The 27,015-nt window shown below is 45.9% G+C and overlaps 1 protein-coding gene across 2 annotated transcripts in view; it reads left to right on the forward strand.

Annotated features, from left to right (window-relative positions):
- FYTTD1 (forty-two-three domain containing 1) overlaps positions 1-27,015 on the forward strand; it is a 152,090-nt gene that overhangs the window by 95,539 nt on the left and 29,536 nt on the right. For both annotated transcript variants that reach the window (XM_069212840.1, XM_069212841.1), the window contains 3 exons: positions 3,879-3,996; positions 6,654-6,715; positions 22,304-22,378. In XM_069212840.1, the coding sequence (XP_069068941.1) occupies positions 3,879-3,996; positions 6,654-6,715; positions 22,304-22,378 (255 nt within the window). The remainder of the gene's footprint in view (positions 1-3,878; positions 3,997-6,653; positions 6,716-22,303; positions 22,379-27,015) is intronic.

A 27,015-nucleotide genomic window follows, 5' to 3' on the forward strand; every position in this document is an offset into this window, starting at 1 on the left:
GGTCTCGAGTCTGAAAGATGGTCAGTAGGGTTGTCCAGAGGTTTACTTCACTTAATCTAGTAGCTGAGCTATGATGGGGAGCAGCAGTGCAGTCCCAGTGACCTTTGTAGAGGTGAGGTCCTGTCTAAGGAAAAGTCAGTAAGTAGTTTCTTAAACAAACTCGTCAGGGCTACCGATAATCATGGATTCATCCACCTCTAGGATCACATTTTTGCACCGTGATTGCAATCCAAGGTCTCCATTCTTGTGCAAGGCGGATTTAAACATGCGCTCAACCTTGTCAAGGCGCTTTCTGAAGTCGGTGTCGTCTTTGCTGCCCAGAATTCTGCTCTCTGCCCCATGGCGATCCAGACACTTATTCATGTGTTCAAAGTGACTGTTGAGGGTGTCCAAGCAGGCGTCTATAGATTTAACGCCTGCTCAAAGATCTGCAACAATAGCGAGTGATGTAGCATTAGTGCATGGTGTGTTTTCGGCGTCTGACTTGGAGGGGGCTGCCTGTGACCCCTGGTAGGGTCAAACGTGAGATTTTTCTGTTTGAGAGGGGTGCACCCTATTGCTGGTGGCTTATGCACTGAAAGAGAGAAAGGAGGAGAGTAAGGTAGCACGCTGAGGTCACCCGGGTCTCACCAAGGAAACAGCAAGCTGGCCGCATCCAGCCTGCAGCCCAGGCCCAGGCGATGGTCGTTGTGTCTCGAAGTCCTCAGTTCAGAGCAGGTTTTAGGCCCAAGGCGCAGGTTTACCTTCAAAGAGGGGTGACATATAAATGCAGTGCCAGGTGGATTGTTGGGGGCCTTCATGTTCAGGATCAGTGCGGGTGCCGGGAAGTGTCTGTGATGCATAGCACTGGCGCAGCAGTGTGTTGGGTGCGGTCGGACCACAGCTTGTGCCTCTCACCTCAGCATGCTGAAGACTCCAGGACTGCGTTCCTCATGCGATCCCTGGCATGCCCCAGCACACTGGCATCGGGACAGGTCTGAAGAGAAATAGGCCGCACAATCTTGACGACGGCCCAAGAGGTTGTAGACAAGGGGCAGGCTACTGGTCAAATGTGGGCACCACTCTTTGCTGTAGGGGAGTCCCCAGAGGCAGACAGGAGGCTGGTACGAGCATTATTTTGGGGTCTGCTGCAGTCTGGATGCACTGTGGCCCTGTCCCCAGGCTTGCCCCCTTGCACCGGTCACCTCCAGTGTCTCTGGGAGCTGCGTTAAGCAGCAGCCGGCAGTGATGCAGGGTGACTGAGGCACCCAAGAAAGACTTGGAAGCTCAGGGTTGAACAAAAGGGGGGATTATCACTTGCAGGCAGGTAGCCCTGGACTGAGGATGAGTGCGGATGGCTGCTGAAACATAGCTTTTAGGGCGGTCGACTCCAGAGCTTTGGGTCCGAGCAGCTATCTTGGTTGTCGGCGTGGCCACACACCCTTCAACTACATCATTAAAGTGAAGGTAAATGAGTCATCCCTTGTGTTTAGCGGTTTGAAAATTATAGCAACTGAGTTTAGGTAGCTTGGGAGGTGGAGTACTGGAATTACATAAAGCCATGTTCAGCACGTGCAGTAAGGAAGCTGAGAGGATGCATTTAACTTTATTCCGCACATGGCACAGAACACATATAGGTGTGCATTTTGATAGCCAAAGCGAGAGTTACAATAGAATATGATGAGGAGAATTAAGCAAAGTGATATTGAAGACAACAGGTCTGTGATTTTCCACTTTTACAGTGGACCCAAGGCGCCTGAGGGGTTTACAGTATTGTACAGGTATTCAAATGTCCTCTCCTTCAGGGAATATGTGATGGGTAGAGTTCGAAGAATCATAAATGCAAATATAATTTATCAAATTGAAGCTTCTCGGACAAAACGTTCAGAGTAACGGTGACCAAATAACTTTCTTATAACAAACAATAGATGACACAAAAAGTTTGTCTTGGATTTAAGTGAAATCAGAAATCTTTTGTAAAATTCTCTATAGATGAATTTCCACCTGAAGGGACTCTGCTCTTTCAGGTCCTTAGATGTCCACTCATTGAATGGAGCGCCCAAATTGAGCAGACTATCAAAGACCTCACCAACTGTAGAGTCTTATGGATAGATTCCTAATGCTGCTAGTTTGCATGAGAAGACTTGATGATGGGCCATAGGGGGATCTACATTGAAGAGATGTTATGATATTAATTATCAGTGTGAAATTTGTCCTGAAGAAGTTACTCTACGTTAAGGTACAAAATGTGTTTGTTTTTATTATCTAATAATAAAATGAGTAAAGCATTTTGAAGCCAGTTGGGGCTCAAGTCTTAAATGTTCTACATTAATCGGGTACGCTTGAACTTATTTATTAAAGTGTACTTGGCTCTAATAACTGTCAGCATGGATAAGGCAATTGCTCCACCTTTGTACTCTGCTACTGCCTTGATCGGAGATTGAAATGTCTGTTGAAAGCAAGCGTCTGCCTACTCGTAGCTGCGGCTCAACCAGGAATGCAACCATGTGCTGATTAATCCTCATACTGCAGTGATGCTGCTCTGTTTAGCTTTGATCCATGATCGTTGTATCTAAAATTAAATCTTGCCATACAGACTTGATGTCCTGTGAGTTCTGAAAAGTACTTCACGTAGTGGGCTAATACATTATAATAATTTAAAGGGATGCAGCCTCAACCTCACTGACCTCTTGACGTCCGTTCTCAGTTCCGTGGTGTGGCTGAATCTGGGCCTTTTTGGCCAATTTGTAACCATAAAAGTAAAGGTGAGTTGGGGCACAGGTATTTGACAATGACCATTAGACAAATTCTGTTATAATGGAGAGGCATGAGCTTAGTTTGGTGCCCCACCTAACAGCAAGCCCTATGTGATAGCTAAAGCTATTCTAACCAGAAAATACCATCCTCACTGGCATGCAGTCTTTCCTGAGGTTGTACCTGTTCAGGTACTGCACTTTCACCTGGGGGTATAAACGCTGCCTAAAAATAAAATTAATAAAAATTTTAAAAAAATCCAAGTGGCACCACAGTCATGTTTGATTGTGCAGATTGAATCGCCAGGGATCTATTTTCCATTGTGAAATAGTTCTTTGTCAGCAGTATTCAAAACTTTAAAGTGGCATTTGTTCCTTTCATTTTACCACCACACTTCAAGTACGTAGTTGACTTGACTTTTTGCATCTATAGTTGTCCTTGGATTACGTAGTCCAACTGTTTTAGAGGCAATAAGATTGAATACAATTTATCTTCTTAGTAGTAATTTCATAATAGTTCGGTATAGTAAATGTCAAGAAGATAATAAACTTGCATAGTCAAAAGTAATTCCTTTCTGTGACTTGAAATGATTGATTGGCGTTATACTTTGACCCTCATTCCAAGTGGCCCCTTACTTTGAGTGGGCCGATGGTGCATTACCAGCCACATTAGAATTATGAGATCTGTGATAACTTTGTAGGTTTGTTTACTTTTACCCAAAAAGAAGCTGTGTGAAAGTCTCAACTAAAAATAACAGTTTAATAGAACTCAAATTTACAGATTTATCACCTTTAATTCCTAATTTCTTAGTGATCATCAGTTCTAACTTGCAATAGCTAGATTTTTCCTGTCCCTGGAGTTACCTTTACCCCAGCAACTCAGGGTGTAGGAAAAGACTAGCCCTTCGTCCTATACTGTTTGTAATGATGGTCTGAGAACTAGAAAATAAATTGTTATATCTATTCAACTAGTAAAGTATCTGGTTAGCATGATATTCAATATCTTAATTTCAAAGCTCGCTGACAATGTGTGTTGCAACATCAGTTGTTGAATTAATTGTCCTTTCTACATGCTCTTTGACCACTTCCTCTGAAGTTACTAGATTTTATAAAAATATTTTTTATTCCAACATTTTTTGTTTAAAGGGACAATTTATCATCCGCTATGGCTTACAGCGGATCAACTATGTCCTATAATGGGTATAAATTGGAAGAACAGAGGGAAAATCGCCAAGCAACTTTCCTTTCCAGAAGTGGCCTAAAGGTATGTCTACACTGCACTTGTATCACCTTGTTTTGGACATTGGTGTTGGCCATGTTTTGACAATAAATTACTGCACCAGAAGTGATGTTGGCTATTTAAATATAATCATTCTTTACACAATGCAAATAATTTATGGTCTTGTTTTAACTTATTTACTTTTTGCTCCTGAGCATTCTTTAGTTTGTCACTTGCATTAAACTTTCCATAGAAGTGTTTAGTTTTTTTATGTTTGAATACCTGTGACTCTCTTAAAAGCTAGATCTCATGGTGTGTAGTCTTTTCTCTTTATAATCCTGGTAATATTGATAGGTCAAAGGGGCAGCCTATCTTCCATGCCAAACTCACACAATACTATGAGTCTGTGCCTTGGTTTTAGCCTGTTCCACAGGGCCCAGTGGACTCTAGTATTGGGTAATCCTTGTGTCGAGTACTCCCTGTTGTCTCTCCACCTCAAAACCAATGCCTACCTCACGACATTGACAGTAGAGGTGGGGGTGCAGAAGGGAGTGTTCCAGTGGCTCCACTTAAGGTTCTTTGGGTGTGAGGTCCGTTTGGAACCCGGAAACGGGTAATCCAACTAAAAATATAAAGGCAGTTATTCTCCTAGAAAAAGAAATAGGAATTTATTTAGTTAACATTTAATCATTTCAATACATAACGTAGTAAAACATTTCCATCCAAAGTGAAGTTAGTCGTCTGTTTCAGCAGGTAACTCAGGAAGGCCCAGCATTTCCTACCTTTCCAGAAGACTTTGAGCAGAAGCACACCTGAGTGTTTGTGCTTTATTGTAGGCAGTGCATGGTGTAGGTGTGGTGTGGTGTGGTGAACAAAGCAAGCCACTTCGGGAAAGGCAGATGGAGGAATATTGCCTGACTATTCACCAATAAAAATACAGTTTGACGCGCCAGTTGTATAATAAAGTGGAAACTCCCTGTAACACGACACACTAAACAACCAAAAAACAACTTGCCAAGTCTGAGAGCCACGGCGGCTGCAGAGGATGGTTATACTGAATGCTTCTCTAGCTGTCATGGAAATCTGGTCCTAGTAATCCCACCAAGTGACTCCACAACTCCTAGCTGACATAAGTGCCCACCCAAGAGACAAATGTGAGCCAACAGATAATGGGCCACTTCTGACACAGTTAAGGATGGCAGAAGAGCAGCAGACACCACCTGAGACCTCAAGGAGCTCCACCAAACAAAAACAATTTGGGAAAGCACTAATCTACACTCTTATTCTCCCAAATATTCAAACCCTTCCTGTGGCATTACTCCCATTCCCCAGACTTGCGTAGAACTTCAGTGCTCTCTGTTTTTTTCCTGTAGCTGGTTACTCTCACTATGGGATGGGATGGTGATTGGTGTAAAGGAGGGGGGGGGGGGGGGGCAGAGTGACAGGCTGGGTTGCCAGGCATCATGCTGCTAAGCAAATAGGGCCAAAGCCACAGATATAGAATATCTTCAGTCTTAGCTGTAGGGGAGTGTGGTGTAGTGACGTCCTGGCTTGCTTTCTGCCACTGTGCACTTCAGTTTGGAAAGCGTAGGCCAACTGTCATCTTTAACAGTTGCTCCCCAGCCACTTGAGGTAACATTTGTATTTGGGTATGAATGAACTTCTCTCTGAAATTTGGCGTGTTCATCCATCTTTCCATCAAGCTGTCCTCCAATTGAAATTGCTATACTCTACAAAGTAAGATTGTTGGATGGTGTAGGGGAAAGCTTGGTAGAGGCAAATGATGTGGTTGCCAACTTCCATCCATTATGCTCTTGTCATGTACAGTTAAGGCCTGCAAATCCGCACGATCTGCAAAAAACTACCATTCCTGCAAAAATGACAAACCTGGCTTTATTGGACTGCACCCCTCTTTTGTCCACTGCCAAAGTTAGGATCTCCACCTTGTGCTACAGCTCATTCATTATAATGGTTCTTGGCATTTTGCAGCAGCTGTGCCCCAAGTGTGCATTGAAGAGGTGCCAGTTTTGTGGGCAGCTCTAGACATTGTATAGGCTGGGAGAATGCATTTCTGGTCTCCAAGTTAGTCTGCTCCATTATTTGTCAGAGCCCCCGCGGACGAAGGTAACTACCTCCCCCTTGAAGCCATGGAGTGTTTGTAGTTGGCTGAGCATGAGAGGCCTATTTCCATCATAGCCCCTCTTTCATTGCAGAGTCCTTAGTGTGGCACATGTATTGCTTATGTAAAGCAATACAAGTTGGTTGACTGGATTTGTCTTTCTTACTTGCTAAACCAAAGGCAGTCTGATGCTCAAAGGAACAACTAATGGCCTTTGGGTACAAGACCAAAAACAAAAATATTATGTTTGAAACTCCTGCCAGGTTGTCCTCTTTCAGATTCCCTGAAATCCATTTTCAAGGGAGTTGTGGGATGAAAACTGGGGCCACTGGTTTAATTACTCAGTTGAATACTAACCAGAAGCTTGAGTGTCCATTCAAAAGCTGCAGGATACCTTGTCAGTTGGACCAAGACTGTGGCCAGCTCTGTATAAGTGTCATCTAAGTGATGTTAGCCCGACTTAGGAGATCCAATTCTTATTATAGATTTATAAGATAACTGTGGTTACAGTGTTGATCAAAAATATTTCTTCTATTTTCTAGATGTTGCTAATTATTTTTCTACTTTCTCTTGTGCTTTGCAGGTGCAGACACAGTTGGAAAACGATCTACATTTAGACCAGCCATCAGACACAAGACCTTGTCCGTAAGTGCTTTGGCTAGTTAACCCCCATTATATTTTGAGTCGCTTTTTCTATTTATAACATTTGAGCAACCTTCTCTGAAACTCATTGTTTGGGCATTTGACCAGAAGCTGGGATCTGGCTGTCAACTCCATGGGAACAGATACTTAAAAGGTATTTTCTGGTCTCACTCAGTCTTGAGCACTTTGTTGTTGGAGCTCTGTAGCTCTCTGCAAACACGAGTGATGTGTTCTCTCTCACTCTCTGCTCTGATACACAGTGACAAGATGTATTTGGCTTTATGTTCGCTGGGCTCTTTTACATACCATTGTATTATGACTTACAATATTGTTTATTACAAAAACACTTACAAGAACAAACTTCAACCTCTGTGGCAACATAATGCACCAGTACTTTTAAAGTATTTTGTAAAATGAAAGAATGTTTATAGAGACCTATTAAACAACATTTTAAAGAAAGCATGCTCTTTGAGATTCTACGTCAATTGAATATAATGTTGAATTTTATTGATGGCATATTATCATAAATCACAAGTACGTTATTTTTATAATCTGGTGCAAAATAATTTTCTTATAATATTGGTTTTAGGGCAGTTGCCCAAAGTAGAAAAGTCTTATTTGCGATATAATCCAGGTTTTAACTCCATACTCATTTATTTAAGAGGATTCCTTTCCTTTTTTAACCCCCATTTTCCTTGGAAAGGGATGATATTATCATTCTGTTAAATGTCCATGCAAATGACTGAAGACTGGGGTAGAAATGTTATCTATGCATAATACCGGTTTTGTTGAGTGGACCTTTACTGGGTTCAAGTGTTGTGCATTATTCCTCCATCTAGTGTTTTGGTCCAAAATCTGTCCCTGTTCCCCCTTTTTTTATGTCGAGCCTAGTCAGCGTGCATGCGCTGTCTCCATGTGTTGTAGTAGACATCTGTGGCTTGCACCACGCCCATCTTGTGCCCATTGCTTTCATAGGTCAATGCCTCATGTTTGTCCCACCTTGAGGCTGCTTTGTTTCAGTCTTGGAGACTGATCCTTTAAATGGGATTATTTATTGCACAATCGGCTATATACTTTAGTGTGGCGCACTACTTTTCTAGTAATATAAAAAAATATAATAATGGCAGTATTTTATTTTTTTAACTGCAGATAGAGGAAAAGGGTAAATGAAAGTGCTTTAGTTATATACAGAGCCACTGGAGTTATCTGGCAGAGAGGGCCAAATTATGTGGCAGGGTTAACCAATTTATTTGGCAAGAATAGTCCAGTCATGCATTTACAAAGCCAGTAGCTCCAACTCTCGAAAATGCGAGACCTACTGCATTGTAAATGCTTGTTTCTTTTCTTCTTTTGGGTGTCAACTTGGCATGGGCAAAGCCGGCGGAGTTAGAGTCTTCCTGACTCTGCTCTTCGCGTGGATTTCCGAACATTTCTGAGAAGTGAGGAGAGAGAGGATTTTTTTTTGCTCTTGTGAGGTATGCCAACGTTAAGTTAGCAAGTGAGAGAAATCGCTGAGTTGGCGAGTGAGATTTCTGAAGTTGGACTGTCCCAACCATTCGCTACCGCCTCAAGTTTAGGAACCTGTGGCTCGAGTGGAAAATCTCCCTTGAGGTGGGAGAAAAGTTAGTGCCCTTCGCCCTGATTTTACAGTGCGGTGAAACTCCTGGCACTGAAAAACATAGCAGCTTATCCAAACTTCGCCGCTCGCGGAATTCTGGGTAGCATGGTGGAGTTTCATTGTCACTTTGCGGAGTTCCTCATAGCATAACGCTGCAAACTCCATCCAGGCCTAGTGTCGACCAGTCGTGTGCTGTGCCAGCCCAGACCCTACTATGAATGTAAGGCCACAGTGCCCTAGTGCGTGGTCGCCATTTTCGGATTTTCTGCCTTGTTTGGGGACCTGTCTCTCTTAGTGCTTGTTTAAAATGCTTTCTGCTTCATTATTTTTGCCTATCCATACTGGTTTGATGGATAGGTGGGTGAGCTGCCTATGAATTCAAAAAATCTTGGCAACTCCTGTTCTGGGTTTCCCTTCAGCAACCTGAATCTTTTCTGAATTCACATGGATTGTAACAGAATTATACCTTTGTGGGCGGATGTATTAAAGTGTGTGAACGCATAAGAGTTGAAAGTGTTTTTTTTTTTTTCTCTCTCTCTCGCCTGATAGCCATTGTGCAGCCATGCATATTTCGTTAGTTCCTTTTTTTTTTTTTTTGTACTTATGGAAGAACACACAAGTGGTTTGCTGTGTAGTCTTCACTGCTAGCTTCTAACTGGTGTGAGGGGTGTGTACTATCCATTTTGCGATTTAACTGTTGTAAGATCGGCTGTACTCCGTTCTTCGGCGTATGAGGAACATGATCTTGAACAAGCTGAGGTCCTGTTGCCAGGGGTTGAATCTCATGAAGTTGGAGGACTATGGAATTTGCTGATATCACAGTAACCTGCAGATCACGAAAGTCTGTGCGTTGGTAAAAGCTTTTGGACATGATGAACACGTCATTCTTGGAAGAACGCCTTCAGAAACCGGAAGTGACCCAGATGCATTTCGTCCACATATAAACAGTCACAGATGTGAACAAACACTGGTCAGCTTTGCTGCAAAAAGGGGCTAAACCAGGCATCTTTTACCGGATTCCATTTGTTTTCATGAGTATTCCTATATTCCTTTGTAAGGAAAGGCCTCCTTGGCATGGTTACCCCCTGACTTTTTGCCTTTGCTGATGCTATGTTTTGAATTGAAAGTGTGCTGAGGCCTGCTAACCAGGCCCCAGCACCAGTGTTCTTTCCCTAACCTGTACTTTTGATTCCACAATTGGCACACCCTGGCATCCAGATAAGTCCCTTGTAACTGGTACCTCTGGTACCAAGGGCCCTGATGCCAGGGAAGGTCTCTAAGGGCTGCAGCATGTCTTATGCCACCCTGGAGACCCCTCACTCAGCACAGACACACTGCTTGCCAGCTTGTGTGTGCTGGTGAGAACAAAACGAGTAAGTCGACATGGCACTCCCCTCAGGGTGCCATGCCAGCCTCTCACTGCCTATGCAGTATAGGTAAGACACCCCTCTAGCAGGCCTTACAGCCCTAAGGCAGGGTGCACTATACCATAGGTGAGGGCACCAGTGCATGAGCACTGTGCCCCTACAGTGTCTAAGCAAATCCTTAGACATTGTAAGTGCAGGGTAGCCATAAGAGTATATGGTCTGGGAGTCTGTTTTACACGAACTCCACAGCACCATAATGGCTACACTGAAAACTGGGAAGTTTGGTATCAAACTTCTCAGCACAATAAATGCACACTGATGCCAGTGTACATTTTATTGTAAAATACACCACAGAGGGCACCTTAGAGGTGCCCCCTGAAACCTAACCGACTATCTGTGTAGGCTGACTGGTTCCAGCAGCCTGCCACACTAGAGACATGTTGCTGGCCCCATGGGGAGAGTGCCTTTGTCACTCTGAGGCCAGTAACAAAGCCTGCACTGGGTGGAGATGCTAACACCTCCCCCAGGCAGGAGCTGTAACACCTGGCGGTGAGCCTCAAAGGCTCACCCCTTTGTCACAGCACCGCAGGACACTCCAGCTTAGTGGAGTTGCCCGCCCCCTCCGGCCACGGCCCCCACTTTTGGCGGCAAGGCTGGAGGAAACAAAGAAAACAACAAGGAGGAGTCACTGGCCAGTCAGGACAGCCCCTAAGGTGTCCTGAGCTGAGGTGACTCTAACTTTTAGAAATCCTCCATCTTGCAGATGGAGGATTCCCCCAATAGGATTAGGGATGTGACCCCCTCCCCTTGGGAGGAGGCACAAAGAGGGTGTACTCACCCTCAGGGCTAGTAGCCATTGGCTACTAACCCCCCAGACCTAAACACGCCCTTAAAGTTAGTATTTAAGGGCTTCCCTGAACCTAAGAATTTAGATTCCTGCAACTACAAGAAGAAGGACTGCTGAGCTGAAAAACCCCTGCAGAGGAAGAACAGAAGACACCAACTGCCTTGGCCCCAGACTTACCGGCCTGTCTCCTGCCTTCCAAAGAACCCTGCTCCAGCGACGCTTTCCAAGGGACCAGCGACCTCTGAATCCTCTGAGGACTGCCCTGCTTCGAAAAAGACAAGAAACTCCCGAGGACAGCGGCACTGCTCCAAAAGAACTGCAGCTTTGTTACAAGGAGCAGATTTAAAGACCCCTGCAACTCCCCGCAAGAAGCGTGAGACTTGCAACACTGCACCCGGCGACCCCGACTCGACTGGTGGAGAACAACCAACTCAGGGAGGACCCTCCGGCGACTCTACGACTGTGAGTAACCAAAGTTGTCCCCCCTGAGCCCCCACAGCGATGCCTGCAGAGGGAATCCCCAGGCTCCCCCTGACCGCGACTGTCTGAACTCCATTTCCCGACGGCTGGAAAAGACCCTGCACCCGCAGCCCCCAGCCCCTAAAGAAACGGAACTTCTGTGCAGGAGTGACCCCCAGGAGGCCCTCTCCCTTGCCCAGGTGGTGGCTACCCCGAGGAGCCGCCCCCTTGCCTGCCTGCATCGCTGAAGAGACCCCTTGGTCTCCCATTGAAAACTGAAGGAAACCTGACGCTTGTTTGCACACTGCACCCGGCCGCCCCCGCGCTGATGAGGGTGTACTTTCTGTGTGGACTTGTGTCCCCCCCGGTGCCCTACAAAACCCCCCTGGTCTGCCCTCCGAAGACGCGGGTACTTACCTGCTGGCAGACTGGAACCGGGGCACCCCCTTCTCTCCATTATAGCCTATGTGTTTTGGGCACCTCTTTGACCTTTGCACCTGACCGGCCCTGAGCTGCTGGTGTGATAACTTTGGGGTTGCTCTGAACCCCCAACGGTGGGCTACCTTGGACCAAAAACTAAAACCTGTAAGTGACTTACTTACCTGTGAAAATTAACAATAGCTTACCTCCCTCAGGAACTGTGAAAATTGCACTGTGTCCACTTTTAAAACCGCTTATTGTGTTTTATGTGAAAAGTATACATGCTAATGAAAGGATTCAAAGTTCCTAGAGTACTTACCTGCAATACCTGAAATGAGATATTACATGTAGAATTTGAACCTGTGGGTCTTAAAATAAACTAAGAAAATATATTTTTCTATAACAAAACCTATTGGCTGGATTTGTCTCCGAGTGTGTGTACCTCATTTATTGTCTGTGTATGTACAACAAATGCTTAACACTACTCCTTGGATAAGCCTACTGCTCGACCACACTACCACAAAATAGAGCATTAGTATTATCTCTTTTTACCACTATTTTACCTCTAAGGGGAACCCTTGGACTCTGTGCATGCTATTCCTTACTTTGAAATAGCACATACAGAGCCAACTTCCTACATCCTTCCTCTTATCTAGTCTGACTGCCCGAAGAGTGACCAGATCAGTCTTCATGCAAAACATCCCATCATCTGCATGAGAGTAGAATTAAGTAGCCGTTGAGAAAGGGAGGTTTAAAATACAGTGCTGATCTTCAGATTTCAACCCTGTAAGCCGGGAACAGCGTAGTGAAAGACTGTGGCTGTATCCATGTGCTGGTGAGGTGATCTTGACCACCTGCTTGACCTAGAGCCTTTGATGAGGAAGACTAGGATTAAGTGAGCAATCCTCTGAAACCTGGGGGAAGTGCAAAAGGCAGAAGATGTGGAGAATACTGTATGATAACTGGAGACGTTGTTCTGGTTAGAGAATAGGCGTTGGAGTACTCACGTTCAGATGGATTTTATACGATTTCATGCGTGGAAGCCATTCTGCTGCCTTGTCGTGTGAATGAACATGGTGTTCTTGATGTTGATATGTCTCTACGTCAAAGTACCTCTTGATGTCTATAATACCTTCCTCCTCTACTTTGTGTATGTTCTTGACAATGAACCAGATCTTGACTGAGAACATTTAGGTGCTGTATGTCTTCTCTGCCTCAAATGGGGGGTGGGGTGGGGGGGTTGTTTCTCACGGATCTTCATCTTTTTGCTCTTCCCCTGTGGAGAATCCTCAGAGGGTGAGAAAGGGCACTGGTAGAGGGAAGAAACCTCTGCTCGCTGGAATGTCACTCCAACCATTGAATGTTGCATTCTTTGGTGTTTACCATGCTGTCAGATCTTCTTTCTCTCCCTCAAAGAGCGCCTAGAGAGGGTCCTGCAACGGCGACTTGTCTTAGGATCATGAGAAACTGGCAAAAATACCAACATTAGAGCCTGTTTTTAAGGCTGCAAATGTAACATTTTTGTCACCTGAACCTCCATGCCTTTCCGAAAGTGAGATGAAGATACTGCATATTGGTGGGGTTATTCAGTGTTTATAACTTCAATGGATATTCCCCTGAGAGAGAAACCAAGATTATAGTTAAACCATACCTTCTGGCAGACGTTTGAAGGTAGTCTTTCCAGTCCTTGTTCACTCGGATCAAACCGGCTTTGTCCATAATGGAAGAAAGTCGTCTAATCGAAAGGTGGCGAATGCTGTAGAGTGACATTTTTTTATACTGTCTGGACCTTGAGAAAGCTCTCAAGTAAGTTGATTGGAATTTCATTGTCAGGCTTGAGGCTAATTTGATTTGAGTTTTGTTTTATACTACAACGATACTGACCAACTGAGGACAGTGATAGCGCTTTTAAATTCTCTTCTCCTAGAATACACATAATTATTGGAGTACTTTTATCTTCTGACTATACTTAACTGTTTCACCACAATGTACCTTCTCTTCTTGCTAACATTAAAGGCTTAACTAGATATGATAAAGTGGAAATCTTTGGCTGAGATCAGCAGTCGAAGTGCATTTAAAAACGTATGGGAACTTTGATGGGGCGGGTCAAAGGTGTGGCTTAACCCCTTAGCTGCACCCTGCAGTTGGTTTTCATTCTATACTGGGTATACAGCAATTCATTTGCTGAAATATGAAGAGTGAAAAATAGGTATCAAGAAAACCTTTGCATTTCCAAAATGGGCTCAAGATAAGGTTTTGAGGAGCAGTGGTTATTTGCACATATCTGAATTCCGAGGTGCCCATACTAGCATGTGAATTGCAGGCCATTTCTCAAATAGACGTCTTTTTTACACACTCTTATATTTGGAAGGAAAAAACGTAGAGAAAGATAAGGGGCAATAACACTTGTTTTGCTATTCTATGTTCCCCCAAGTCTCCCGATAAAAATGATACCTCACTTGTGTGGGTAGGCCTAGCGCCCGCGACAGGAAATGCCCCAAAACACAAAGTGGACACATCCCATTTTTTGACCGAAAACAGAGCTGTTTTTTGGAAAGTGCCTACCCGCCCATTTTCTGAGGGGGCCGAACCCCCAAAGTGAAATCCCTGGTGTCTAGTGGTGTTTGCTGGCCCCCGATCGCCAGGAAACACTTTCAGGAAGGCCTCGTAAGAAAGGGGAGACTCTCCCCTTTCTTACGAGGCCTTCCCGAACGTGGGGAAGGCCGTTTGTGGCAGTTTTTCCCCATTGGAGAAGGAAGTGGCCGCAAGGCCGCTTCCTGCTCCGATGGGGGAAATCCACATACTAACGTGGCGGGTGGGGGGCGGGGGGAGACACGGAAGAGCTTCCGTGTCTCCCAGGGATAAAAAAAAATCCTGAGGATTTATTAACCCCCTCCCTGGTGTCGGCCACTGGTCGTGACCCGCACCAGGGAGTTAGTGTGGGCGTCAGCCAGTGGGCGACGCCCGCAATAAAGAGGTTAAAAAAATATATTCTGTAATTTCTTTTTTTTTTTCTGGTCCTTCATAGTCGGGTAGCTACATACAAAATAGCATGCAGCTTAAATGAAAAATATATTTTAAAATGTTGTTACTCATTGGGAAATGCATTATGATAAATTATGAAACCTCTTAGTTAACGCACTGCAGAAGTCTTGTATAACCAGAGAGCCACGGAATTAAGGGCCTCATTAAGACTTTGGCGGTCCTAAAAGCGGACTGCCAAAGCTGTGGGGAAGATGCCACCATCATACCTGTGGCATCCCCTTGAGCGTATTACAGTGTTCCTGCCGGGCTGACCGGCTAGAAAATTGTAATACGCTTTCCCAACATCCTCCGCCCCCACGGAATCACCATCTTGTACGCAGACGACACCCAGCTCGTCATCTCCCTCGCCAGGAACCCTTCCACCGCCAACACAAACCTCCACGCCGGACTCCTCGACACCACCAAATGGATGACAGCAGGCCTCCTCAAACTCAATTCCAACAAAACAGAAATCATCATCTTTGCCCCCAACAAGACAGTATGGGATGACTCCTAGTGGCCCACCGCCCTAGGTTCACCCCCAACACCCTCCACCCATGCACGCAACCTCAGCATCATCTTCGACTCCTTTCTCTCCATGGCCCAGCAAATCAGCACATTATCATCCTCCTGTTTCAACACGCTTCGCATGCTACAGAACACCTTGTAGGAAGTTGGCTCTGTATGTGCTATTTCAAAGTAAGGAATAGCATGCACAGAGTCCAAGGGTTCCCCTTAGAGGTAAAATAGTGGTAAAAATAGATAATACTAATGCTCTATTTTGTGGTAGTGTGGTCGAGCAGTAGGCTTATCCAAGGAGTAGTGTTAAGCATTTGTTGTACATACACATAGACAATAAATGGGGTACACACACTCAGAGACAAATCCAGCCAATAGGTTTTTATATAGAAAAATATCTTTTCTTAGTTTATTTTAAGAACCACAGGTTCAAATTCTACATGTAATAGCTCATTTGAAAGGTATTGCAGGTAAGTACTTTAGGAACTTTAAATCATAAAAATTGCATGTATACTTTTCAAGTTATTCACAAATAGCTGTTTTAAAAGTGGACACTTAGTGCAATTTTCACAGTTCCTAGGGGAGGTAAGTATTTGTTAGTTTTACCAGGTAAGTAAGACACTTACAGGGTTCAGTTCTTGGTCCAAGGTAGCCCACCGTTGGGGGTTCAGAGCAACCCCAAAGTCACCACACCAGCAGCTCAGGGCCGGTCAGGTGCAGAGTTCAAAGTGGTGCCCAAAACACATAGGCTAGAATGGAGAGAAGGGGGTGCCCCGGTTCCGGTCTGCTTGCAGGTAAGTACCCGCGTCTTCGGAGGGCAGACCAGGGGGGTTTTGTAGGGCACCGGGGGGGACACAAGCCCACACAGAAATTTCACCCTCAGCAGCGCGGGGGCGGCCGGGTGCAGTGTAGAAACAAGCGTCGGGTTTGTAATGGAAGTCAATGGGAGATCTAGGGATCTCTTTAGCGCTGCAGGCAGGCAAGGGGGGGGTTCCTCGGGGAAACCTCCACTTGGTCAAGGGAGAGGGACTCCTGGGGGTCACTCCTCCAGTGAAAGTCCGGTCCTTCAGGTCCTGGGGGCTGCGGGTGCAGGGTCTCTCCCAGGTGTCGGGACTTTAGGTTCAAAGAGTCGCGGTCAGGGGAAGCCTCGGGATTCCCTCTGCAGGCGGCGCTGTGGGGGCTCAGGGGGGACAGGTTTTTGTACTCACAGTCTTAGAGTAGTCCTGGGGTCCCTCCTGAGGTGTTGGATCGCCACCAGCCGAGTCGGGGTCGCCGGGTGCAGTGTTGCAAGTCTCACGCTTCTTGCGGGGAGCTTGCAGGGTTCTCTGGAGCTGCTGGAAACAAAGTTGCAGCTTTTCTTGGAGCAGGTCCGCTGTCCTCGGGAGTTTCTTGTCTTTTCGAAGCCGGGGCAGTCCTCAGAGGATGTCGAGGTCGCCGGTCCCTTTGGAAGGCGTCGCTGGAGCAGGATCTTTGGAAGGCAGGAGACAGGCCGGTGAGTTTCTGGAGCCAAGGCAGTTGTCGTCTTCTGGTCTTCCTCTGCAGGGGTTTTCAGCTAGGCAGTCCTTCTTCTTGTAGTTGCAGGAATCTGATTTTCTAGGGTTCAGGGTAGCCCTTAAATACTAAATTTAAGGGCGTGTTTAGGTCTGGGGGGTTAGTAGCCAATGGCTACTAGCCCTGAGGGTGGGTACACCCTCTTTGGGCCTCCTCCCAAGGGGAGGGGGTCACAATCCTAACCCTATTGGGGGAATCCTCCATCTGCAAGATGGAGGATTTCTAAAAGTTAGTCACCTCAGCTCAGGACACCTTAGGGGCTGTCCTGACTGGTCAGTGACTCCTCCTTGTTTTTCTCATTATCTTCTCCGGCCTTGCCGCCAAAAGTGGGGCCTGGCCGGAGGGGGCGGGCAACTCCACTAGCTGGAGTGTCCTGCTGGGTTGGCACAAAGGAGGTGAGCCTTTGAGGCTCACCGCCAGGTGTGACAATTCCTGCCTGGGGGAGGTGTTAGCATCTCCACCCAGTGCAGGCTTTGTTACTGGCCTCAGGGTGACAAAGGCACTCTCCCCATGGGGCCAGCAACATGTCTCGGTTTGTGGCAGGCTGCTAGAACTAGTCAGCCTACACAGATAGTTGGTTTAAGTTTCAGGGGGCACCTCTAAGGTGCCCTCTGGGGTGTATTTTACAATAAAATGTACACTGGTATCAGTGTGCATTTATTGTGCTGAGAAGTTTGATACCAAACTTCTCAGTTTTCAGTGTAGCCATTATGGTGCTGGGGAGTTCGTGTTTGACAGACTCCCAGACCATATACTCTTATGGCTACCCTGCACTTACAATGTCTAAGGTTTTGTTTAGACACTGTAGGGGTACCATGCTCATGCACTGGTACCCTCACCTATGGTATAGTGCACCCTGCCTTAGGGCTGTAAGGCCTGCTAGAGGGGTGTCTTACCTATACTGCATAGGCAGTGAGAGGCTGGCATGGCACCCTGAGGGGAGTGCCATGTCGACTTACTCGTTTTGTTCTCACTAGCACACACAAGCTGGCAAGCAGTGTGTCTGTGCTGAGTGAGAGGTCTCCAGGGTGGCATAAGACATGCTGCAGCCCTTAGAGACCTTCCTTGGCATCAGGGCCCTTGGTACTAGAAGTACCAGTTACAAGGGGCTTATCTGGATGCCAGGGTCTGCCAATTGTGGATACAAAAGTACAGGTTAGGGAAAGAACACTGGTGCTGGGGCCTGGTTAGCAGGCCTCAGCACACTTTCAATTGTAAACATAGCATCAGCAAAGGCAAAAAGTCAGGGGGCAACCATGCCAAGGAGGCATTTCCTTACACACCTTCAAATGGATTCCCATAGAAACCAGAAAAACCGTCCCCCAGCCACTCATCAGCAGTAGATTAGACTACGGAAACACCCTATGTGCTGGTACCACAGCCAAACTTCAGCAGAAACTCCAGCGAATCCAGAACGCAGCTGCACGTCTCATCCTCAACCTCCCACGCCACAAACACATCTCCGCTCGCCTCAGATCCCTTCACTTGCTGCCCGTCAGCAAAAGGATCATCTTCAAAGTCCTCATCCACGCTCACAAGTCCATCCACAACACTGGACCAGCCAACCTCAATGAATGAGAACTTCCACGCACCCACTTGACTCCTCTGCTCTGCTGACCTCGCCCTCACCACAGTCCCCCGCATCCAACGCACCACCACAGGAGGCAGATCCTTCTCCGACCTCTCCTCCAAGACCTGGAACTCCCTCCCCACCAACCTACGCAAGACCCAGGACCTCCGGACCTTCAGAAAGTACCTCAAGACATGGCTTTTTGAGCAGTAAACGGCATCTCTTCCCCACCCGTCGTCGTCCCCCGTCCCCCTCCCTCCCCACCCCCTCCCAGTCAGACCGTCCGGGAAAGGCTAGCTGGCGATAAGGTGAGTTGTAATCAGCCAGGCGGCCCTGAGTTCAGCCCTACCCTGGCTGAGAAGAAGTCCGACCGCATTCACCATGTTGGGGACCCTGTTCCCAGCATATATTTCTTTTAATTGTAGTGGAGGAAAGTGATTTGTGTATAGTTTTAGTGCTGCGAGGTCACAGCCTATCACAGAAATCACTGTGAATAGGTAATTTATTATTTTTAACTTGCATTACACACGGTACAAGATAGACTACTACAAAATTTGCTAAATGTTCAAGATAAAACTGTGCTTCCAAAATATAGTTTAGTGATACCCAGAGTGTACATAATGCAATTTTTGTTTTTTTAAACATTACTGTCCCTTCAGCACCTCCAGGTGAGGTAAGCGCGATATAAATACAATTAAAAGCACACGCTTCACAGCCCACTTGTCAACTCTGCTCCACCAATTGAAAACAATACACCTTTTGCATCACAGAGCTTTGAGTGTTGTGATTGGATCAGCTAAAGCTAGTACCAGCTCCCAAGCATCCTTTACATTTGCAGATGAACCTGTAGCGCACATTCGTATTTCATTCAGGCAAGCAGGCGCCCTGGCAGGAAACGTTGTTTAACTGTCTGCTCAGCTTTGGTTTCACCGCACAGGAGACTCTCTGAATGGTACTTTAGTTGAGGCATTGAAACTGTTATAATTAGCTGCTCCCGGTATGGTTGTCTTTTTATAAAAAGTAGGGGAACAGTGTTTCATAAATCCTAAAAGTATGGGCCTCGACCACTGGCTGAGATGCATAGCAGCTTGTATCGGGTACAGATACAAACATTCCCAGATGAGCCTCACCCTATGTCATCCAATATGTACAGATTTCAATACATTGGTTTAAATGGGCCAACACACCTCCTGAGTTTTGAGATGGGACTAGCCTTCTTCTGCGACTGATGGAGCACCATCTGTCACAGGCATAGAAGGGTACATTTTGGAAGCCAATCTGAGCTCTTTTAGATTAGTCTTTAGTCTTTGTCCTGCAGTGTGAAGCTTGGAAATATTTTACAATCCTGTGCAGCAGTCCTTCAGTGCGAGTTCCCTGGTTCATCACTACATACCTCTGAGGACTGCGCTGTTTTAAATGCCACTGTGAATACACTAAACTGTTGGAGCGTCACAAAGGTTGTTTTATTGCCCTGTGAACCCTACCTTCTGCATCTCAGATTTTATGCAGACATTTAACCCAGTAATTTACTGGGCATAGTTCTTATGAGAGGTATGTGTACCAAGTTGACTTTATGCCAAGGCCTCCCTTGTGTATTTTAAAGTGTACAAAACCTTATCCAGCTTACCCAACACTGAACAGTTCTGATACTTTCAGCTTCTTCATTGAAATTGGTCGGACCACCGGGCTAGAGGGTCTTACCTCCATTTCAAATGCTGCACATCGAAAACTGCCTTTGTGAGGCCTTTTCCCACATTCATATTTTAGAGATTTCCTTTGTCTGATCTTACGCTGAAATATGGCTTATGATGGGAACCTTATATTTGAAGTGAAGTTATGTACAAAATTGGACACTAAGTCTACATCTGGGATTGGGTTTTGAAAGCGTGGGCATGCGTTCAGTGTATGCATAATTGTTATAAAAATATGCTTACATATTGTACATGACCCCTGTTAGACTAGTCAAGATATACCTTGACTCCCCATCTGACTGTTGAAGGGATTGCTCTTTTAAATAAACTGAAAGCTGTCCATATTCAGTGCTGGCTGAAAGCCAAATGAGACTGAGTCCTACATGGCATAATAGGATTTGGCACTTGGTATCCATGGACAAGATCACTGCTAATGGGAGAGATACCTATTGCTTGATTACATGATGTGTGGTACCTCTTTTTAATGTCTGAAGGTGAACAACATTGGAATGCAGGTAGCATGGCAGCATGTTTAAGCGTTTGTTTTTATTTTTTGTGTTTTTAATTTATTTTCCGTTTTCATAATAGTGTGCTAGTAGGTCCTGCGAGATGACGGTTTGGCTGTTACAATGCACGGTGGCGTTTTTGTTTCAAAGTAATCAAGTGATAGTTGTAGGTTTACATGGGCTCTGTCACTGGATTGCCTTGCAGCTTTTCTGTTCCTGGTGATACTAGAGATGCATCTCTTTCTTCTCTTCTGAGTTAGTAATGTGAGATTGGTTTTTTTCTCTGCTGAATCCAGTTTATGATGCAGTTAGAGATGTGTAAAAAAAAAAAATGCAAGTGCTTTCAAAGCCAATAGGTCTTGCCTTTGGGTGTCGCAGCACACATAGGTGAGTGTACCACAGAGTGGACTGGGAGAGAAGCAAACCATGAGAAAGTAAACATAGACCGTATCGGATGGGGGGAAAAAAGAAGTATGTGAGGGAAATGGCTGGAAACACATTTATTCTTTGGGAGCACTTAACCGAAAACACAACATATTGAAAAGTGAACAGTGGAAGGTCTCAAGTAGTGCAGCAATGTCCCATAGGAGGAACAAGTATTAGAAAAAGAAGTAAAGTCCCCCTCAAAGCCAACCCATGGTAAGCAGTAGGTACGCTCCAAGCCCTCTGTGTTGACAAGAAGCCTTTTGCAAACAACTTGCATTGTTCAGTAAGTGAGACCCAAAAGAAGATCTTCACTAAAATCATACAGACCCGTCCACCTCCATTTCAATATCGGGGACTCCTCCTATTTGAGAGGAGGCAGGATCGTGTGGTAAAAGCTATGTTGGACAAAGGCGGTACTGTTAGACGTTTAATGTTGAATTTTCAGCTTACCAGGGCTGCCCCATAACTGGATCCATTCACCTTCATTCCTCTTATGTTTGATATTCACAATTTTAAGAAACAACCATCTAATTGTAATTGGCTTCTTTTTAAATGAAAATGCCAAGTAAGACTAGTTAATGCAGGCAGTAGGGTAGATACATACAATATTATATGTAAAATATTAACATTTTGAAACTAGTATTGGCTGAATTGAGTCTAGTTTTCTGGATGTCAAAGCAAACCTATTCACTTTGAACAAAAAAGTGGACTGGGCTCACAAAATTAATATTATTATTTTTTTTTTTTAAATGTGAATATGGGTGTGGAAGGTCACTGGCAGAGGACATGGGACAGAAGTCATTGGTGGGAGAAAAGGGGGGAGGCAGGAAAGCAATGGAAGTTCTTGAGGCAGGGGAATTGGGAAAAATGAAAAGCAAGAAAAAAAGCTTGGCTGGCAGCGGTAGAGGAAGAACAAGCAACCTGGAGCGCTGGGTGGCAGGGCAAAGTTTTTGTGGTGGAAGCACCATACAAGGAGAGAGCAAAAAATGCGTTCACTCCAGTCTCCAGTAGAGTGCTAAAAGAAAAAAAGAGAAGTTCTTCAATGCAGGAAGCTGGAGCACACAAGACATTCAATCCGAACACAGTAAAGAAGAAATGCTTTAAAAGTGGTACAAAGAATAGGTAGGAAAGACCCAGATTATAAATCAGAGAAATGAGAGAAAAGATCATCTAATCAGGAGGAAGAGACTGGTGCATAGCCCATTAAATGGATATATTCTGGTGTAATTGTGATAATAGGTCTTAGATAAGAGGCATAGCTGTTTGTTGGTGACACCTTAAAAAGAGCCTTTGTTTGACTTAGCTGTGCTTGATGCACTTCACAAATTAAAGGAATAATAAAAGTGCCTGTGGATCTCGCACATGGATGGGATTAGTCTTCAAAGGCTATTCCATAAAGAAAACTAGAACTAAAATTAATTTTCTTTATTTACATGATTAAGAATAAAGTTATCTTGTGTTTAGGCTGCAAACAACTTTAATATAGAAGCTGCATGTTGCTGTATTTTGTTTTTTGCCATAGAATGTATGGTATTACAAAAGCACAACATGCTGTGTGTTCTGCCTTACGTACTTCTGTTCTCATTACATTAGGTGGCGGACGTCCACTACGAGTGGAGGAATCTTGACAGTGTCAATAGAGAACCCAGCGGCCCTTGAACTAACAATGTAAGTAACTGTAGTAAGCTATTGAGTGATCTTCGGTGTCATCATTAATATTTTCTTGTGAATAATATTATAAATATTAGATCATTATACGTTGCCTAATTAAAATAATGTAAAAATAATACTTTAAAATATTAGACACCAACCCTTGCTTCAACCCGAGGTAGCAGAAAATCCACTCACTGACGTAATGGGCGACCTGTAATTAGATAGTACATCCTCTTAACTATTAAAATTGCTTATTACTATAGTAAAGCCGAACTAGCTTGTAAAATTATTGGTTATTGCCAACGGAATTCTTCCTACAATCACTTATTGGAAAACTAGTTTTACCCTGGCTCTTACAGCCTATTTTATGAGATTTTATCACACTGTAGGACGTAGTGTGCTTTTTTTTTTTGACTCTTTTTGATGGATACTTGTATCCACAGATTTACATCTTGTGAATATTCCCATAGGGCAAACAATTGGATCTGGAAGCTCTAAAACAGAACTCTTGCCTTCAGTTAAGTCCAAAAAGAAATACAAGTAATCGAATAGGCAATCAGCCCCTTTCTGCCACTCTGAAACTTCAGAGATTGTACAAGGGCATCAGTGTGTATCTTGGTCTTATTCCTGAACTCCTGCAGAGCTGATTCAGAGTTTGAACCGGATGCAACCCAAATTCCCTGTTTTATCAGTAGCGTCACAGCAATTATAGAGGCCTCATGGAAGGCCAAGTTGTGCATGTTTGGCACGCTTACAGCTCCATTCTGGTGCACCTTGGGCCTCAAGGATCCTTAGAGGTCTCCAGTCAAAGTCCTGCTAGCGGTTTCTCCCTTGGTGCCGTCTGTGCCTCTTGAACTGTTTTTCTTCCTCACCAGCTTCGATGCTGACCGGTTCTGGTACCACTTTCTATGTCTGTATTCACATTGAGGGTGGTGCCGGCAGCACCAGAAAAGGAGCTGTTAGCTTTAGTGGTCTCTGCCTTGTGTTGACTTTTAACGAGGATGCCCTTCGATCCAACTGGAGGGATTAAACAATTCTTATGACTCAGTTACATTGCCTTTACCACATGGCACAGCTCACACTTTACATCTGCTTTTTGGACCAGATTCAGACAATAATGTGATGAGGGGGACAATTTGCCCACAATAAGATGAAGACAAATGGTATTTCAAATTACAACATACCAGTGGTCTGGATACCTCCCCAGGCACTGGTCTGGTCTCTCCCCCAGGTCTTGCCACAAAGGAGAGTGTCTCTATAGCTGTGGTGATGAACTGGGCTGCATAGGTTCTTGACCTTCAGCTCCCTACAGTGGAGGTAAAAACTAAATTACTGAGTGAGGTTCTTCAGCCTCACTCAACACTTACTGAACCTCTTTTGCCATTCAGCGAGACTCTCTGGACATTTGGGCAAAGTCGTTCTGAGGCCCCAGTCTCAAGTGGCATGTAGCTAGTCTAGTGGTTCAGGCATCTACCAGTGAACCCTAATGCCTTTCCACAACTCATCTTGACTGTGAATCTAAAGTCATGGAAACTTTTGGCAAGTGTATGTTTTCATCTGTCAGTCTTAAACTCAGTCAATGCTAGCTGCCTCCTGGACTTTTGTAATGTGATTTATGGCACACAGTTGATCAGATCTTCCTGGCAGTTCCAGAAGACCTACCTGGGCTTCTTTAGCTGAGATGCAGCAATATTGTTATGAAATGTATGGCCTTGATTCAACTGGCTGCTTGGGTCGGACAATGGGCACAAGTGTGGTGCTTTGGCGCCATGCCCTCAATGAGGTCTACACGCTTCTCCGAGGATGTCCAGACCTCTTTAATGGACATGCCATTTGATGGCTCCTCCCTTCTTTGGTGAAAAAAGCGGTCTTCACTTTGGAACTTTTTAAGAAGAGTTGTGATACAGAACGTTGCCTGGTGCTGTCTGCACTTACCAGGCAGGTCACTCTTTTCTTGTATATGCTATGCTACTCCAATATCGCCAACATCAAATCCCACCACGGGCACAACAGACTTCTCAGCTATTTCGTGCCTGAGGCCGCGGCACCCATAGTCCGCATTCAGGATGCCACGGACAACGTGCTGCTGAGTCCCCCAACCCTCTAGCAACCAGAACTGCAAAACCTCTTTAGTGTGCCCTTTTTGACACACACCTTGTAGGAGGCATGATCAGATGTTTCCTTGAACAGGAGCAAGATGATTAGGACGCCTAGGTCCTCCAACTTGTCAAGATGGGCTACGTCCTCCCTTTTCTTTATGCATCGAAGCTGCTGCCATCCCAATCAGCTTGGCTGATGGAGGAATGACAAAGGAACCATAGACAAGGTTGAACCCTTAGAAGTAAGAGCTGTGTGTTGGTCCTACTACTTCCTTTTGCCAAAGAAGGACAGAGGCCTTCCTCTTGTTTATATCTTTACCCACTGAATGCCTTTCTGCGGAAGGACAAATTCAGGGTGTTCACACTGGCCCAATTTTCGTCTACGCTAGATACTGGATGTTAGTGTTGAACCTGCAGGATACACAGTTCTATTTTCCCTTCCTGCAAACCCACAGGCATTATCCGCAGTTGGTAATTGTAAGGAAATGCCTCCTTGGCATGGTTACCCCCTGACTTTTTGCCTTTGCTGATGCTATGTTTTGAATTGAAAGTGTGCTGAGGCCTGCTAACCAGGCCCCAGCACCAGTGTTCTTTCCCTAACCTGTACTTTTGATTCCACAATTGGCACACCCTGGCATCCAGATAAGTCCCTTGTAAGTGGTACCCCTGGTACCAAGGGCCCTGATGCCAAGGAAGGTCTCTAAGGGCTGCAGCATGTCGTATGCCACCCTGGAGACCCCTCACTCAGCACAGACACCCTGCTTGCAAGCTTGTGTGTGCTGGTGAGAACAAAACGAGTAAGTCGACATGGCACTCCCCTCAGGGTGCCATGCCAGCCTCTCACTGCCTATGCAGGTATAGATAAGTCACCCCTCTAGTAGGCCTTACAGCCCTAAGGCAGGGTGCACTATACCATAGGTGAGGGCACCAGTGCATGAGCACTGTGCCCCTACAGTGTCTAAGCAATACCTTAGACATTGTAAGTGCAGGGTAGCCATAAGAGTATATGGTCTGGGAGTCTGTTTTACACTAACTCCACAGCACCATAATGGCTACACTGAAAACTGGGAAGTTTGGTATCAAACTTCTCAGCACAATAAATGCACACTGATGCCAGTGTACATTTTATTGTAAAATACACCCCAGAGGGCACCTTAGAGGTGCCCCCTGAAACCTTAACCAACTATCTGTGTAGGCTGACTAGTTCCAGCAGCCTGCCACAACCGAGACATGTTGCTGGCCCCATGGGGAGAGTGCCTTTGTCTCTCTGAGGCCAGTAACAAAGCCTGCACTGGGTGGAGATGCTAACACCTCCCCCAGGCAGGAGCTGTCACACCTGGCGGTGAGCCTCAAAGGCTCACCCCTTTGTGCCAACACCGCAGGACACTCCAGCTAGTGGAGTTGCCCGCCCCCTCCAGCCCCGGCCCCCACTTTTGGCGGCAAGGCCGGAGAAAATAATGAGAAACAAGGAGGAGTCACTGGCCAGTCAGGACAGCCCCTAAGGTGTCCTGAGCTGAAGTGACTCCAACTTTTAGAAATCCTCCATCTTGCAGATGGAGGATTCCCCCAATAGGATTAGGGATGTGACCCCCTCCCCTTGGGAGGAAGCACAAAGAGGGTGTACCCACCCTCAGGGCTAGTAGCCCTTGGCTACTAACCCCCCAGACCTAAACACGCCCTTAAATTTAGTATTTAAGGGCTTCCCTGAACCTAAGAATTTAGATTCCTGCAACTTACCGAAGAAGAAGACTGCTGAGCTGAAAACCCCTGCAGAAGAAGAAAGAAGACACCAACTGCTTTGGCCCCAGTCCTACCGGCCTGTCTCCTGCCTTCTAAAGAACCCTGCTCCAGCAACGCTTTCTCCAGGACCAGCGACCTCTGAATCCTCAGAGGACTGCCCTGCTTCCAAGAGACCAAGAAACTCCCGAGGACAGCGGCACTGCTCCAAAAGAACTGCAACTTTGTTTCAAGGAGCAGCTTTAAAGACCCCTACAACTCCCCGCAAGAAGCGTGAGACTTGCAACACTGCGCCCGGCGACCCCGACTCGACTGGTGGAGAACCAACACCTCAGGGAGGACCCTCCGGCGACTCCGAGACCGTGAGTAACCAAAGTTGTCCCCCCTGAGCCCCCACAGTGACGCCTGCAGAGGGAATCCCGAGGCTCTCCCTGACCGCGACTGCCTGAACTCCATTTCCCGACGGCTGGAAAAGACCCTGCACCCGCAGCCCCCAGTACCTAAAGGAACGGAACTCCTGTGCAGGAGTGACCCCCAGGAGGCCCTCTCCCTTGCCCAGGTGGTGGCTACCCTGAGGAGCCCCCCCCTTGCCTGCCTGCAACGCTGAAGAGATCCCTTGATCTCTCATTGATTTCCATTGAAAACCAGACGCTTGTTTCTACACTGCACCCGGCCGCCCCAGTGCCGCGGAGGGTGTACTTTTTGTGTGGACTTGTGTCCCCCCCGGTGCCCTACAAAACCCCCCTGGTCTGCCCTCCGACGACGCGGGTACTTACCTGCTGGCAGACCGGAACTGGGGCACCCCCTTCTCTCCAT

The sequence above is a fragment of the Pleurodeles waltl genome, chromosome 11, assembly GCF_031143425.1.
Source record: "Pleurodeles waltl isolate 20211129_DDA chromosome 11, aPleWal1.hap1.20221129, whole genome shotgun sequence".
NCBI classification, from domain to species: domain Eukaryota; kingdom Metazoa; phylum Chordata; class Amphibia; order Caudata; family Salamandridae; genus Pleurodeles; species Pleurodeles waltl.